Below are 15,000 nucleotides of genomic sequence, written 5' to 3'. Positions count from 1 at the left end.
TTCCCAAATGCTTTAGCCGAGGACGCTAACATTATTCCTTCTAAAAAACAGACCACGTTCAGCTCTGTCTCCTCATTATTCACCACCATCATGGTCATCATGCTAGTTATAGTGAACTATGCACTTTAACACAAGTTAAGACATCTTTGGGTTTGTCTTAAAGTGAGGACAGTATTTGGACAGGGGTGTTTAATTACAATTCAATAAGGTCCAGTTAGAGAAAATTTCCTCAAGTGAAGGTCCAGAACATCATAACGTCTAAAGTGCATCATGACTCAGTACCATATACTGTTTACTGAAGTAGCCGAGTAGGAATATCAACATCTTATCCAGTCGACAGCTGAACATCAGATCAAATAAAGTCCAGTTCGGTCAGATTTCAACAACATTTACTGAACATCAGATCAAATAAAGTCCAGTTCGGTCAGATTTCAACAACATTTACTGAACATCAGATCAAATAAAGTCCAGTTCAGTCAGATTTCAACAACATTTGCTGAACATCAGATCAAATAAAGTCCAGTTCAGTCAGATTTCAACAACATTTACTGAACATCAGATCAAATAAAGTCCAGTTCGGTCAGATTTCACCACCATTTACTGAACGTCAGCTCAAATAAAGTCCAGTTCGGTCAGATTTCACCACCATTTACTGAACGTCAGATCAAATAAAGTCCAGTTCGGTCAGATTTCAACAACATTTACTGAACATCAGATCAAATAAAGTCCAGTTCGGTCAGATTTCAACAACATTTACTGAACATCAGATCAAATAAAGTCCAGTTCGGTCAGATTTCAACAACATTTACTGAACATCAGATCAAATAAAGTCCAGTTCGGTCAGATTTCAACAACATTTACTGAACATCAGATCAAATAAAGTCCAGTTCGGTCAGATTTCAACAACATTTACTGAACATCAGATCAAATAAAGTCCAGTTCGGTCAGATTTCAACAACATTTACTCAACATCAGATCAAATAAAGTCCAGTTCGGTCAGATTTCAACAACATTTACTCAACATCAGATCAAATAAAGTCCAGTTCGGTCAGATTTCAACAACATTTACTGAACATCAGATCAAATAAAGTCCAGTTCGGTCGGATTTCAACAACATTTACTGCCAGTTTTCTCTTTTTAGATCACGTCATGTGGAATAACTTCCCTCTGACTCACTTTCTTCTCTGACTGCTGTTTCTCTCCTCATTTCTCCCTTGTGTGGCGTCACTAACTCGAGTCTCAGTGCTCACCGTAACACACAGATCTGATTGGCTGAGTGGCGTCACGTGTGATATTTACAACGTAAGCAATTGGTCCGTGAGACTCCGGCCGCTAAAGCTACCGTAAAGGCTAGAAAAGTTGCGCAGATTATAATTGGACCACCTCGTCAAAATTAAATAATTCTCCATAGTTTATCAATTACAGGCCCAGGTCCACATAGGACCACATTCCGCCTATTAGTGACCTCTGATTTAGGAGATCTGTTTCTGTAATACTGTTTTCTTATCTGCCGTTCTGTAACAGCTTCTGTGCTAAATTCAGTCCTAACTGAAGTTGTCACGGTAACTAAACAGACTTCAGAAGTTTCTGTAATTGGCCCTGCACTCCAGTCCCCACCTCTGGTGTGCCTCTTTACATGTCAGTGATAACTGTGGCAACTCATAGACTCCATTTCTGAATCCAAAGATTAGCCAGATCTTTGTCAAACTTTCCTCTTTCAGTAACAAAGCTGACCTCACATGTTCAGAACACTCACACATGGTGCTGTCTGGAGGACGAGTCCCTCTCTGCGTAAATGTTTAACAGAGCGCTAACGAAAGAATGCAGCTCAGACGAGTTTGTGTGCAGGTGCGAACTCTTCTCCACGAGAGGAACAAGAAAATGTGATTAACTGCGACACACTTAAGAATTCTAATTCAGTTCCATTTGAAAACTGACGCTTCACATTTACTTTCATCATATACTGACTTAACCCCTTGTTGGTCAGGGCCCAGCCAGTTTGTACTGAAGTCTCAGGTACTGAGTAATAAGCCTTAGTATGTAATAAGCCCAGGATGTTAAGGGGTTAATGATTCTTATGGTTTTATTTTGACTCAAAATGAGCTACTTAAGATTTTTTTCCTTAGGAAAGCCACTAAAAAGCTGCTCAAACCCCTTTAAAGGTTGTTCATTTGGTGTTGCATGAGGTATTTTCTTCATTTTTAGATGAAGAACCGTTGCAGAGCCTGCAGGTTCTAACTGGCTATGGCCATCCCATTGGAGTGGACAATGACAGACAGGCTATCTTTGAATCAAGGCATTGAACTCCACAGTTTTCCGTTATAAAATGTCCTGTATTATCATCATCATCATCATCTCTTTGATTTACAGAGTCACTTAGCTATCCCGGATCCCGAGTCCTTTGCCATAAAGTGTCACTCCACAACTACGGTGCACCACACAGGAGGCCGGGCAGGGTGGCAGACAATGCCCTTAGCCATGAAGGGGTAGCATTGTCTAGCAGCCGAACACCACTGGTACAGGTAGCCTATAGCTGCAATGCAGCGACATCCAGGCAGCCGGTCTGAGAGGCCTCATAGCTGCAGCGTAGTGATGCCAACGAAGCCGAACACTATCGGTCCAGGCAGCCCCACGGCTGCAGTGCAGCATCAACCAAGCAGCCGGCCCAGGCTATGATGTCACCTCGATCAGGCTCCCAGTCAAGAGAGCCCCTTAGCCACAGCCCAGTGTCTCTCATCATAACATAGCTGTGATGTAGGGTCACCCAAATAGCCAGCCCAGGAAGCCTCTGAGCCACAGTTGGATACAAAACAAACGAAAAAACCAAACAACGCGGCACTCTGCCTCTGCCAGGTATTGCCACTCTCGGTGACTTTATTGGGCTGTTATCCCTGTATTTTGGTCCCTGGTTTTTGACTTTGCCTGTCCGTACTTGGATTTTGTCCTCTGTGGATTTTTGTGCTTTACAGATTCTCTGCATTTGCATCTCACTACCCTGTCTGAGTGTTACATTAGCGAATAGTCTGCACATGCAGACACAACCAACGGTGGTGCAGCATCAAACCAATGCGTCTAATTTAACCTGCAGCATTTTTACAACCCAAAGCACTGGAAACCGCTTCACTCATTTAACACACACCTGCTGCAGGCCTCTTACCCTCACACACACTCGCGTTCTCACAGATCCATAGCTAGCCCCATTCTGTCAGTGAGAATTACAACACTCCTCAAATCCAGATCCCCTCATTCACTCACACACTCACAGGTGGGTCGAAAGGTGTGTGTACAGCCAGGCCTGCACTGCAACTGTACAAATCTACTGTTTTTCCAAGTTTCTTCCCAATTTAGACATATCCAATTCCATCCACTACTGTTCGAAATAAAGGTTCCTTTTTCATTCAACAGCGTAAATGTTCCCTCAGAGTGGTTTGAAGGTCCATTTGTGAAGCTTAAGTAAGTTTTTTTTCCCAGATAAGAAGTTCATATTTGTACCTTTTTATAACCTAATGTTTTTACCTCTTCCACTCCTTGAGACCACCAGAGGTTCTACCTCGTCATGTTCTTCCTAACGTTCATATTTCATGAGCTCCATTCAGAAGCTGGGTGTCGTGTGAGGCTGTAGCTCTTCTCTCCAGTCCAATAGACGGTGATGTCATTTTAAACCCTTATAATAAAAGAAGCTGAACTCAGTTTGTTTTTCTACTGAAAGTCGACCCGTTTTTCCCCAAATCTGGGCTCTAAACTATAAACAGACGGCGTCTCTTCAGTGATCTGCTCTGGAAACATCACTTTTAGAAAACAACACAAAGAGCGCAGGAGATTTTTGGCTTCCACCAGTAAATTGTAAGCATGTAGTGACATGTGGAGATCAGAAAACACACGTTCGGTTCACAAAAACATAAATAAACAAATAAACGACATTTATTTCATGCAGTTACTGAAAAATTGTGCCTTACGACTTGGTAATGAAAATTCAGATGGACAAACCAAAATATACCCTGGTATATAACAGATGCCTGCAATGGCTAGCATTGCGCTAAGTGATGGGGGGGCGTCCAACCCACCCAAAGATTTCTAGGTTTATTTCTATAAAGTTTTGTAGTAGAGATTAATCTAATCTGGGGTTATTTCTGTACAGTTTAATAGTAGAGGTTGATCTAAATTTACGATCTAACCTTATTTCTTTAAAGTTTTATAGTAACATATATTTAAAAATTAATATATCCTGAGGTTATTTCTATAAAGTTTTATATTAGAGATTAATATAGTCTGGGGTTATTTCTATAAAGTTTTATATTAGAGATTAATATAGTCTGGGGTTATTTCTATAAAGTTTTATATTAGAGATTAATATAATCTGAGGTTATTTCTATAAAGTTTTATATTAGAGATTAATATAGTCTGGGGTTATTTCTATAAAGTTTTATATTAGAGATTAATATAGTCTGGGGTTATTTCTATAAAGTTTTATATTAGAGATTAATATAGTCTGGGGTTATTTCTATAAAGTTTTATATTAAAGATTAATATAATCTGAGGTTATTTCTATAAAGTTTTATGTTAGAGATTAATATAGTCTGGGGTTATTTCTATAAAGTTTTATATTAAAGATTAATATAATCTGAGGTTATTTCTATAAAGTTTTATATTAGAGATTAATATAGTCTGAGGTTATTTCTATAAAGTTTTATATTAGAGATTAATATAGTCTGGGGTTATTTCTATAAAGTTTTATATTAGAGATTAATATAGTCTGGGGTTATTTCTATAAAGCTTTATAGCATGGAATTAACACAATCTGTTATTTCTATGAAACTTTATAGCACAGGAATAATATAATCTGGGGTCATTTCTATAAAGTTGCATCGCAGGTTAAAGCCTCTGAGATCTTTAGTGATGTGGAAGCTCATAGTCAATAAAAATGAATGATATGGCAGATTCAACTGGAACTGAAATGACAGACCAAAATATCCCTTATCCTAAAAACAGCGTGTTTTGTGCACAGTGCTAATTGGTGGGGTATAAGCCTCCACCACTTCTTGGCTACATTAGGTATCAAGCTCATCTCAGCAACTGGCGTACAGGAAAACCATACAAGTCTGCTTCTTTGCCAAATTACCACTTTAATTTCCTGTTCTGCTTTTTTTCGGAAGGTACCTGAAAGTGCATAACAAGGCCTGCTCCTCATAAACCAAGCGAGTCTGCAGTCTGACCTGAAACGCAGCTTTAAGAGCTGGTTTACTGTGTGGAACAGCGGATAATGTATAATTCATAAAGCCACTGTGTACTTGATAAACAGATACATCACCAGTTATTAACACAGAGAGAGAGATGAAGAGAGATGAAGAGACAGGGGGACGACCGTGCACATGCTAGACAAACAGTGGGTAAAGAGAGAGATACAGAAAGAGTGCGAGAGAATCACTAGAATAGGGAAATTATGACTGATGTTAATATAATACTTTCTACGTACATTTCTATCAATATCAATAAATCAGCATTTCTAAAATGCAGTTTTTATTTTTTATTTTTTCAGCACTGTAGAGAAATATAACATTTATTCCTTTAGATAAATTAGGGGTGGGCGATATTTTAAAAATATGATATAGCGATACTTCAAAATAATCTGAAGTATTATTATAATGCTTCATTCAACATGGTTTTATTGGTCACCAGGCAAATTAAGTCTACAGAGACGCAATTATGACCATTGTAATGCATATTCATTTTCTATTTGCTGGATATAACATATTGTGGAACAAATGGAACATAAAATGTGGCTTGTGTAAAAGTTATGGCACTTTTTTCCCCCTAATATGTTACATTCAGCGACTAAAAACAACCCTAACAACCACCCGCTGCCTTTACAGTACTGCACTACAGTAGCGGCCAAATTCCTTCAAAACAGGCCCAGAATGACCTCATCGTTTCCCAGCCAGGCTGATGTAACTGCAGGTAAAAGCCGCATCTAATGCTGTTACAGCGAGGAAACATCGAGTCAGCCACAGATCACATTACCATCACACCATTAGACAGCAGAGTTTATTATATAACAATATATATATGATCTGACATCAGATGGAGTATCACAGCTCAAGAACCATTTTCATCGAACCAGCACATTCTCCATCAATCTGAAGAACCATTTCACCATACAAAGAACCATTTAAGCATGAAATGGCTCATATATGACTCAAGGTCCTCAACAGAGCCATTGCCGTTACTAAAGAGCCACTGAAGAACCACCTTTTATAAGTGATCTTTGTACGACTCCAATGTCAGGGCTTTTGCAACATAACATTACATCTCACTGGCCTCATGATATCCTCAACATGCAAGTAGAAATAATAAATAAAACATCAGAGCTTACAGTACACAAATAAATCAAATTCAGACCCTTTTACTAACTTTTGAAGCCCCAACAAAGGAACGTTATGCATTAAAGCTGCACTATGTAAGATACTTTCGTCAAAATGAAAAAAAACATCAGGAGAATAATTGAGGAGAATAAAATCAGTCTGAAGCGCTGGATCTTAATATCGCTGCTGTCAGAACAAAACCTTGTATCTCGTTTTCCAGTTCTTTAAATAATAAGATTTATAAACAATAAGAAGATCCTGTTGTTCTTTACATTGTATGTAAATTTCATGATGATCGGACCAAAAGAAATGGCCCAGAATAATGTGGAAAAACGTTTGGTTCCATTGACTTACATTAAACTTAAGGTATGTTTTTTCTTTCTCCTGTGAAGTGGCATTTTGGAGGTATGAGATTTTTATCGGACAGGAGCGATATGCATCTTTACATATTAACGTCACAAGCACAGCCTCAAAAAGAAGGTCTGACTTACCGTTTAGGCCTCAAATGATCTCAGATTCAACACTTCACTCATGAAGCTATAATGACAATAGTAGACAACTCGCTCACATCCTCTGAAGATGCGTCCTTCACCGAGTTTTGACCAAGTTCTCTTTGAATTCCCTTTGAGTCACCCACTCAGGGAAGAGTCTGCAGTTACACACTTCCACCAGAGAGGTCTCCAAATCCCCAAATCTTACTAAGTGCAGCTTTATCGTCAGTTTTATTCGAACAGATGGCCGAACATCATGCATGTTTCAATTTCTCTCGCTCTACTACCTGCTTTGTCTGCCGTCCTCCAACTCTTCATCGGCAGTTAGCTTCTGACCACAGAGCTGCTGTCACCTAAATATTTTTGGTCGGTGGTCTACTTGAACTGGCTTAGCATACACAATGATTCTTTTCAAGGCCTCGGCTTTGAAAATAATAGCTGTGATAGCAAAGAATGAGTCCTAAATAGCTCTCTACATCCTATCTAGCACACTATGTAGGTCATGAAATAACAGGCAACCCAGAAGGGCATCATATGGCTGACAATAAGCCATTTGCGACTGAGCCAGGATATTTAAAATGTTTTGAATGCATTTTCAACAATTTACTTTTTATACAAGAAAAATGCACTTATTAGTACACGTTAGACATCAAACTCGAAAATTTTAAAATATTCACTCTCTAGTCCACACAGTCCATCCGTGTTTTGAATTCATTTGTTTTTTGTTATAGCGCTTTAACCCCGCCCACTCACACTGAAGTTATAAAGATGCGTTTTGGCCCAGGGTGCTTTCGAAAGAGGCACGATACACAACAGCAACGCAGAACTCATTTAAACATCTCATAACAAATACTCATTAATAAATACAGCCTGTTTAACTCTAAAGATAACAAAATGCTGGAAAAATGGTAGAAACGAATCTGTTTCCGGTACATAAAATCACAGGAAAAGCAATTAAACTTGAAAATGCAAGACTTAAACACCCCATAATTTAACAGCCACATGGCTGCGACACACAAACATGCGTACCAACACAAACCAAAGGTGAGACATGCTCACATTCTCACCACAACAAGCAGCTGTGGACGCCTTGATTTAGCTACATGCCATTCATTAGAACAGACAGTTGAACTAAACAGTTGACAGCGTTACACTAGATGGTACTGCCAAAATTACCTGCAAAAGTCTGAACACCCCTTTGAACACATCTTTGTTGAATGGGGTTGATGAACAATGAACACATGTTCTCCACAGAACCATGTTTCTGTTAATTTAGTGCGCAATTTCTATTCATTTGCTGAATTTAACCTAAACAAAAAATACAAAACATGCACAGGCCACTTTTTGTTTCATTTTAATCTCCAATATGTTAGATTTGTCATATAAACAGTCGATTTGCATTGAAATGTGTTCTCTGTAGAACTTAGAAAGTCAACAACACATTAAAACCGTATTCCACCGGGGCACCAAAACTTTTACACGCGACCTCACATCGTGGCATGTCTTACCAAACGCGTCAAACACACCAAACACATCAAACAGAAGCATGTATAGACGTAAACGAGGCACATTTGAACACGGAGGTGACGCATTCTGGAGCTTCTAAGCTTCTTTCAGCTAGCTAGTGCTGGAAGCTAACGCCACAGAACCGCTCCAGCTCACCTTGGTGTAGCTCCAACATCCACCCATCTTCTCCTCCACCATCTCCAACCACTCACTCAGTCCAACGTCTCACACACACACGCGCACGCAAACACCTTCCCAACACCGCCACACACTCCGTCAGGCCTGAAGAACACCACACTCACACAGTGGCCTGTGTGTCCACCTATCACACAGGAAGGAAAGAGCTGTGAGAGTGTGTGTGTGTGTGTGTGTGTGTGGAGACACAGGATGTGCATGTGGGTGGCATGCACTTCACTAGTTTTGCTCGCTAGTCATGTTTAGGCTCTCCACACGCATAAATGGAGACAGAAATACTGCACATCTAATTAGATCTCTTTCCCTCCGTCTCACTCTCACTCTCATCGCAAAGGTTCACAGTCAGCATCTGGGGTATTTGTACAGTTATCTAATGTGATTAGCTCATCTTACTTAAACAACTGTCACTCCTGCAGCAGCTGAGATTAGACCAGCCAACATAGTCATAGTTCACGTTCTGGGTGATTTTCTAAGAGGAAAAAAAACACATCAAACAGGAAAATATGGAAATGCCACAGTCACATATTTTGCTTTGGTTCCTGCCACAGTCACATATTTTGCTTTGGTTCCTGCCATTGGCAGATTTTGCTTTGGCCCCTGCCACAGTCACATATTTTGCTTTGGCCCCTGCCACAGTCACATATTTTGCTTTGGTTCCTGCCACAGTCACATATTTTGCTTTGGCCCCTGCCACAGTCACATATTTTGCTTTGGTTCCTGCCACAGTCACATATTTTGCTTTGGTTCCTGCCACAGTCACATATTTTGCTTTGGTTCCTGCCATTGGCAGATTTTGCTTTGGCCCCTGCCACAGTCACATATTTTGCTTTGGTTCCTGCCATTGCCAGATTTTGCTTTGGCCCCTGCCACAGTCACATATTTTGCTTTGGTCCCTGTCACTGCTACAGACTTTCCTTTTGCCCCTGCCACAGTCACATATTTTGCTTTGGTCCCTGTCACTGCTACAGACTTTCCTTTTGTCCCTGCCACAGTCACATATTTTGCTTTGGTCCCTGTCACTGCTACAGACTTTCCTTTTGCCCCTGCCACAGTCACATATTTTGCTTTGGTTCCTGCCATTGCCAGATTTTGCTTTGGCCCCTGCCACAGTCACATATTTTGCTTTGGTTCCTGCCATTGCCAGATTTTGCTTTGGCCCCTGCCACAGTCACATATTTTGCTTTGGTTCCTGCCATTGCCAGATTTTGCTTTGGCCCCTGCCACAGTCACATATTTTGCTTTGGTCCCTGTCACTGCTACAGACTTTCCTTTTGCCCCTGCCACAGTCACATATTTTGCTTTGGTCCCTGTCACTGCTACAGACTTTCCTTTTGCCCCTGCCACAGTCACATATTTTGCTTTGGTTCCTGCCATTGCCAGATTTTGCTTTGGCCCCTGCCACAGTCACATATTTTGCTTTGGTTCCTGCCATTGCCAGATTTTGCTTTGGTTCCTGCCACAGCCACATATTTTGCTTTGGTTCCTGCCATTGCCAGATTTTGCTTTGGTTCCTGCCACAGTCACATATTTTGCTTTGGTCCCTGTCACTGCTACAGCCTTTGCTTTGGTCCCTGCCATTGCCACATATTTTGCTTTGGCCCCTACACATTTCACATTCAGCATCCAAAACTGCAAGCTCTACTGAACAGTGACAAGGCTGCATATATGATATTGATCAACATGATAAAAACCGTACTGAAAATTAAAATCATAATAATCTAATCAAAATGTGCTAAAAATGAATTTTACAAAGCGCTGAATTACTTTCTAAAAACACAACCAAATCAAACTGCTGAGAGTTAGAATTCCTCTATAAAAATTAAAAATGAATAAGCAAACAAAGCTGAAAGTCCCTCTCGCGCTCTTTCTCACAGGACCGCTGTGCGTCTACCTGGTAGAACCGGCCCGTTATCCGGCGGGACGACAGTCCTGACGGCATCAGACACGGCATCATCATAGTGAGATTCTGATCCCGATAAAACGTGGAGAGTTTCGTCCGAGTGCTGCAACCTCGTTCCATCCTTAAAAATAAAAAGCCAATAAAGCTCCTCCACTGCTCGAGCACACTGCTAATTTTCTTCATAAAAGATGCATTTTTACATGCCAGCGGTCAGAGAGAGGTCAGCATCCAGAGAGCAAAAACATCCAGCCTGACCTACAGCCTGCGGTGCTGCTCAGCTTCACAACCTGCCCCTCGTTGTTTGGCATTAGTAGAGAGATGGACCTCTTTGTTTTGGTCTGCATTACCCATAAGCCCCCTGTACTCAGCCCTCCCCCACCAGAGGGGGGTGCATATCTGCTAATACGAGCCCAACCACAGTGGGGATCAGCTCAAATCCCACCAGTCTGAAACACAGACAGCGCATATCTGGCATTAGCGTTCAAAAACAAAGCAACTGTGCAGTTAAATTTGCAAATAATGCAAAAGAAAAGACTCTTTTATTACAAAAGGCGCAAATCTGTGACCTCGATTTGACCACAAAACAATTCAGTGCATGAATCAAATCTTAAATTGCATCACGATTCACTGTGTTTTGAACATTTTTAGCACAATTCACACTGATTTAAATAAAACTATGAATATTTAAACATAACTGGTGGAATTAGTTGCGCTACAGTTGAACACAGGCAATAAAAACAAAACACTACTGGCCTAAGAATATCCTTTTGGGCAATAAATAGGCACATGCTTTAATGAATACTACTATTATTTTTATTCTAACAAAAATAAATGCGGTCAATTAAATCGCCACCTTCAGACTGGCGGACAACAATAAATACCGCCACTATTTTCATATATGCTGCTGTTATTGTTGTTATTATTTACCCTCTGTTGAGCATGCAGCATGGTAACCAGGACTCCTCAGAGGGGGGAGGGGCCTCCCCGACACAGCCTGTCAATCAAACAAGGTAACCAGAACCGACTCTGGACCACTGGCACGTTTTCAAGCCCTCCTCCAGGTCCGAATCAGAACAATCTGATCCACAGCACCCTTGCCCAGATGTGCACCAATAATCCAGCTGTTATGGCAGATAATAATCCAAAGGAGAGCTTCCACTGCTGCGCCGCACGATTGATCCGTGAGGCCGAAGTCAGATCAGTGGGCCCGACTGGACTCTGTGGGTTCAGAGATCCAGACTCTGCAGGTGAGCTGACCGCAGCTCACACGGCAGAAGCTGAGAGCACAACAAGGAGTTAAAAGGAACCTCCAGCTGGACCTGCAGCTGCTGTACGACTCGAAAAACGACATCCAGTACAGGAAAGGTCAGGTGTTAACGAAGGGGTCGGTCAGTGACCCGAAAAAGTGGAGGATACACCCTGCTCTCCGTCTCGGTCTGCTCTGCACTGATCTACTGGACAGGAATTAGTGATCAGAGAGAGAGAGAGAGAGAGAGAGAGACAGAGAGAGAGAGAGAGAGAGGGAGCTGGAGAGGGAGGGGCGTATGATCACACATGCTGGACTGCACGAGAGAGAGAACCAAAGTTCCAGTCAAGCGTGCTGTAGAACCAGTGGAGTGGAAGGAGAGCACTGAGTCAGAGAGAGAGAGAGAAAGAGAGGGAGAGAGAGAGAGAAAGAGAGAGAGAGAAAGATAGAGAGAGAGAAGGACATGCACATGCAAAAATACATGACTCTCAGGCATATGATGTCACCCTGTGTTGAGGCTACTATGTAGAAAGAGGTCACAGTTGGAGAAAGACAGACAGAGAGAGAGAGAGAGAGAGAGAGAGAGAGAGAGAGAGAGAGAGCGAGCGAGAGCCAGCAAGAGAGAGAGAGAGAGAGAGAGAGAGAGAGAGAGAGAGAGAAAGAAAGAGAGGAGTTCAATCCCCCAGCTGGGTAAGAACCCTACACTATACTGATTAGAGTCCTTGGGCAAGACTCCTAACACCACCTTCGCCTACCTGTGTAAAATGATCAAACTATAAGTCGCTCTTGGAGTGTCTGCCAAAATGTCTAAATGTAAATGTAAAGAGAGAGAGAGAGAAAGAGAGAAAGAGAGAGAGAGAGATAGAGAGGGAGAGAGAGACAGCAAGAGAGAGAGATAGAGAGAGAGAGAAAGAGAGAGAGAGAGAAAGAGAGAGAGAGAGATAGAGAGAGAGAGAAAGAGAGAGAGAGAGAACAGAGATAAAGAGATAAAGAGAGAGAGAGAACAGAGATGAAGAGAGAGAGAAAGAGAGGAATGTGACTTTATGAGTTTTAAATAAAGCCTAAAACAGCCCGTCTGTGTCTCGGTCCTCACAACGCTGTGCTCAACAGTGTGTTTAGAATCATTAAGGCACCTAATTAAGGCTGATAGTGAACTAGTCTATTATTTGTGCTATTTAATGCAGGACGTGCTGAGACACCACCGCCTCACAATAAGCCCGCGGTTATTTATGACGCACATGACCTTTGACCCACCTCAACACGTTCTGCGAGTGTGAAGAGCGTATATGGCTGCGTCTGCTATTAGCCGCTCCGCTAACAAACAAAACCGTGCACTATGTATAGTAAAAGGCACTGATAAAACACGGCGAGAGGAAACTCTAAATATACCATCAATGGAGCTATAACTCAAAGACTCAACCCCCTTGACCACAACACCCCCCCCAAACTCCCTAGACCCCCTACCGGCCCCTTCACCTCACGCCGCCCACCAGTACACAGACGCAGGGTTTATTCTGTACATCAAACAGCTCCGTCTAATCCACATAACTGGGTTAGGATGGGAATCCAGGAAACATCTGCAGCCGCACACCCTCACACACACACACACACACACACACACACACTTGCATTGGTGACTTTATGGGGACTTCCTACTGAAATATGCGTTTAGCTGAATACTAAAAACCTAATCTTAATCTCCACAACCAAAACGCTAATCCTTCAGCTCTTTCAGTTTATCAAAAACTGCACCACTCTTTTATTTCACCAACGACAGACGGTATGAACAGTTTGAATCGTACTTATAATCCTGGCCTAAACAGTGATTTAAAACCCGTTCTGATTGCGTGAGATTAGGAAGGCGAGTGGAAGAGGGTGGGATTACACCCCGATCATCGCTCTGCCTTTTTGCCGTGCTTCGTTCATCCACCTCAGGTTAGTATGTGAGAAGTATTTAAAACAGTTTACTCCGATGAGGTTGTGTTTTAAAGGGCCCATTTCCCACATTTATCACACGTTCTGTTTACCTGGACACATCTGCATGACTAGCAGCACACAAGAACCGGATTCACTGTTAATGGTGAATTATTAACTTTATTAATGCTAATTTATCAGATAAGAGGGTTTAACTTAGTACATAAACACTGTTCACTCTATGCAGTCCCTATATGGACACTAAGCCCAGTTAGTTCAACCCATTCACACATTCCGCCTTCGTGCCCAGCAGCAGCTTAGCCCCGCCCACTCGCTCTGACGTCATAAGGAGTGTTTCAGTGCTTTTTGCAGTCCTACTTATAATACATAGTACTTAGAAATCGAGTTAGGACTTCATCGGCCATCAGTACTTAGTGGGAATCATACAGTAGAATCACAGGAAGTGGAAGAACAGCTGCAGCTGAACAGGCATTATAATACTGATCAATACAAAACAAATGATTTCTAAAATGTGTCATTTTAATGTTAATTATTCCAATTATTAGCAGAAATAATACTTTATTATCAAAATATCATCATTATTAATATTATTACTACCATTATAATAACTAAAATATATACAGTATATAAACATTTATTATTAATTATATTAATAATATCACTACAATAATTACAATCATTTATATTCTTTACAATTATTTTATTAATATATGCACTTGTTCACTTTATTAATTATAATATAAATACTTATCGCTACCAAAATTATCGTTATACTTTATACTAATAAGAAGAAAATGAATTAACATATTATACATATATTATAAAAATAATTATAAATAATAATAATATATTTATTTATAATGTATAAATAAAACTTATAAATAACAATAATGTTATTAGCTTTTAGAAGAATAATTCTTAGCATTATTGGTAGTTATTCATAAGAATATTTATTAACAACAATAATCATAATTTATTGATAGTTGTATTTATAGTTATTTAATCGAACTATATTATTATATTATTGTTATATTACACAATTAGTATATAATAATGATTAGTATTATTGTTGGCTATTATTAACAACAACAAAGCAATAAGTATTTAAGAAAAATAATTATTATATTATTATCATTATTATTATTATACAGTGAACCTGCTCCATGCTTTGCGTTACTGAGCTGCCTCTTTCTCTCGAGTCGTAACTTCATCTCGTTTTTCTGTGCTGCCAATAAACACTTATTCTGAAGTTATGAAGTGAAGGTGGACTGTCCAGTCAGTCCAGTCTCTGCCTGTTTAATAGGTCATCTAAAGTGGCTCTGGAGTGGGGAGCAGCTCGTTTCCCACAAAACACTTAGGAGGTCAAAA

General features: G+C 40.5%; 1 protein-coding gene across 27 annotated transcripts in view; it reads right to left on the bottom strand.

Moving 5' to 3' along the window:
• Window positions 1-15,000, bottom strand: part of LOC108411429 (formin-binding protein 1) — a 137,823-nt gene that overhangs the window by 72,230 nt on the left and 50,593 nt on the right. For 5 of the 27 annotated variants that reach the window (XM_037545921.1, XM_037545920.1, XM_037545929.1 and 2 more), the window contains exon 1: window positions 10,443-10,716. The exons of 3 other annotated variants lie outside the window; for them this stretch is intronic. In XM_037545921.1, the coding sequence (XP_037401818.1) occupies window positions 10,443-10,634 (192 nt within the window). In that variant the 5' untranslated portion in view covers window positions 10,635-10,716. Of the gene's footprint in view, window positions 1-8,512; window positions 8,671-10,442; window positions 10,722-11,378; window positions 11,860-15,000 lie in introns of those variants that run through there. 19 more of the 27 variants (XM_037545925.1, XM_037545926.1, XM_037545927.1 and 16 more) reach the window with 16 other exon arrangements.

The sequence above is a fragment of the Pygocentrus nattereri genome, chromosome 16 (genome assembly GCF_015220715.1).
Source record: "Pygocentrus nattereri isolate fPygNat1 chromosome 16, fPygNat1.pri, whole genome shotgun sequence".
Classification (NCBI taxonomy): Eukaryota; Metazoa; Chordata; class Actinopteri; order Characiformes; family Serrasalmidae; genus Pygocentrus; species Pygocentrus nattereri.
The sequence above is the reverse complement of the archived record's forward strand: the minus strand, read 5'-3'. Positions and strand labels throughout refer to the sequence as shown.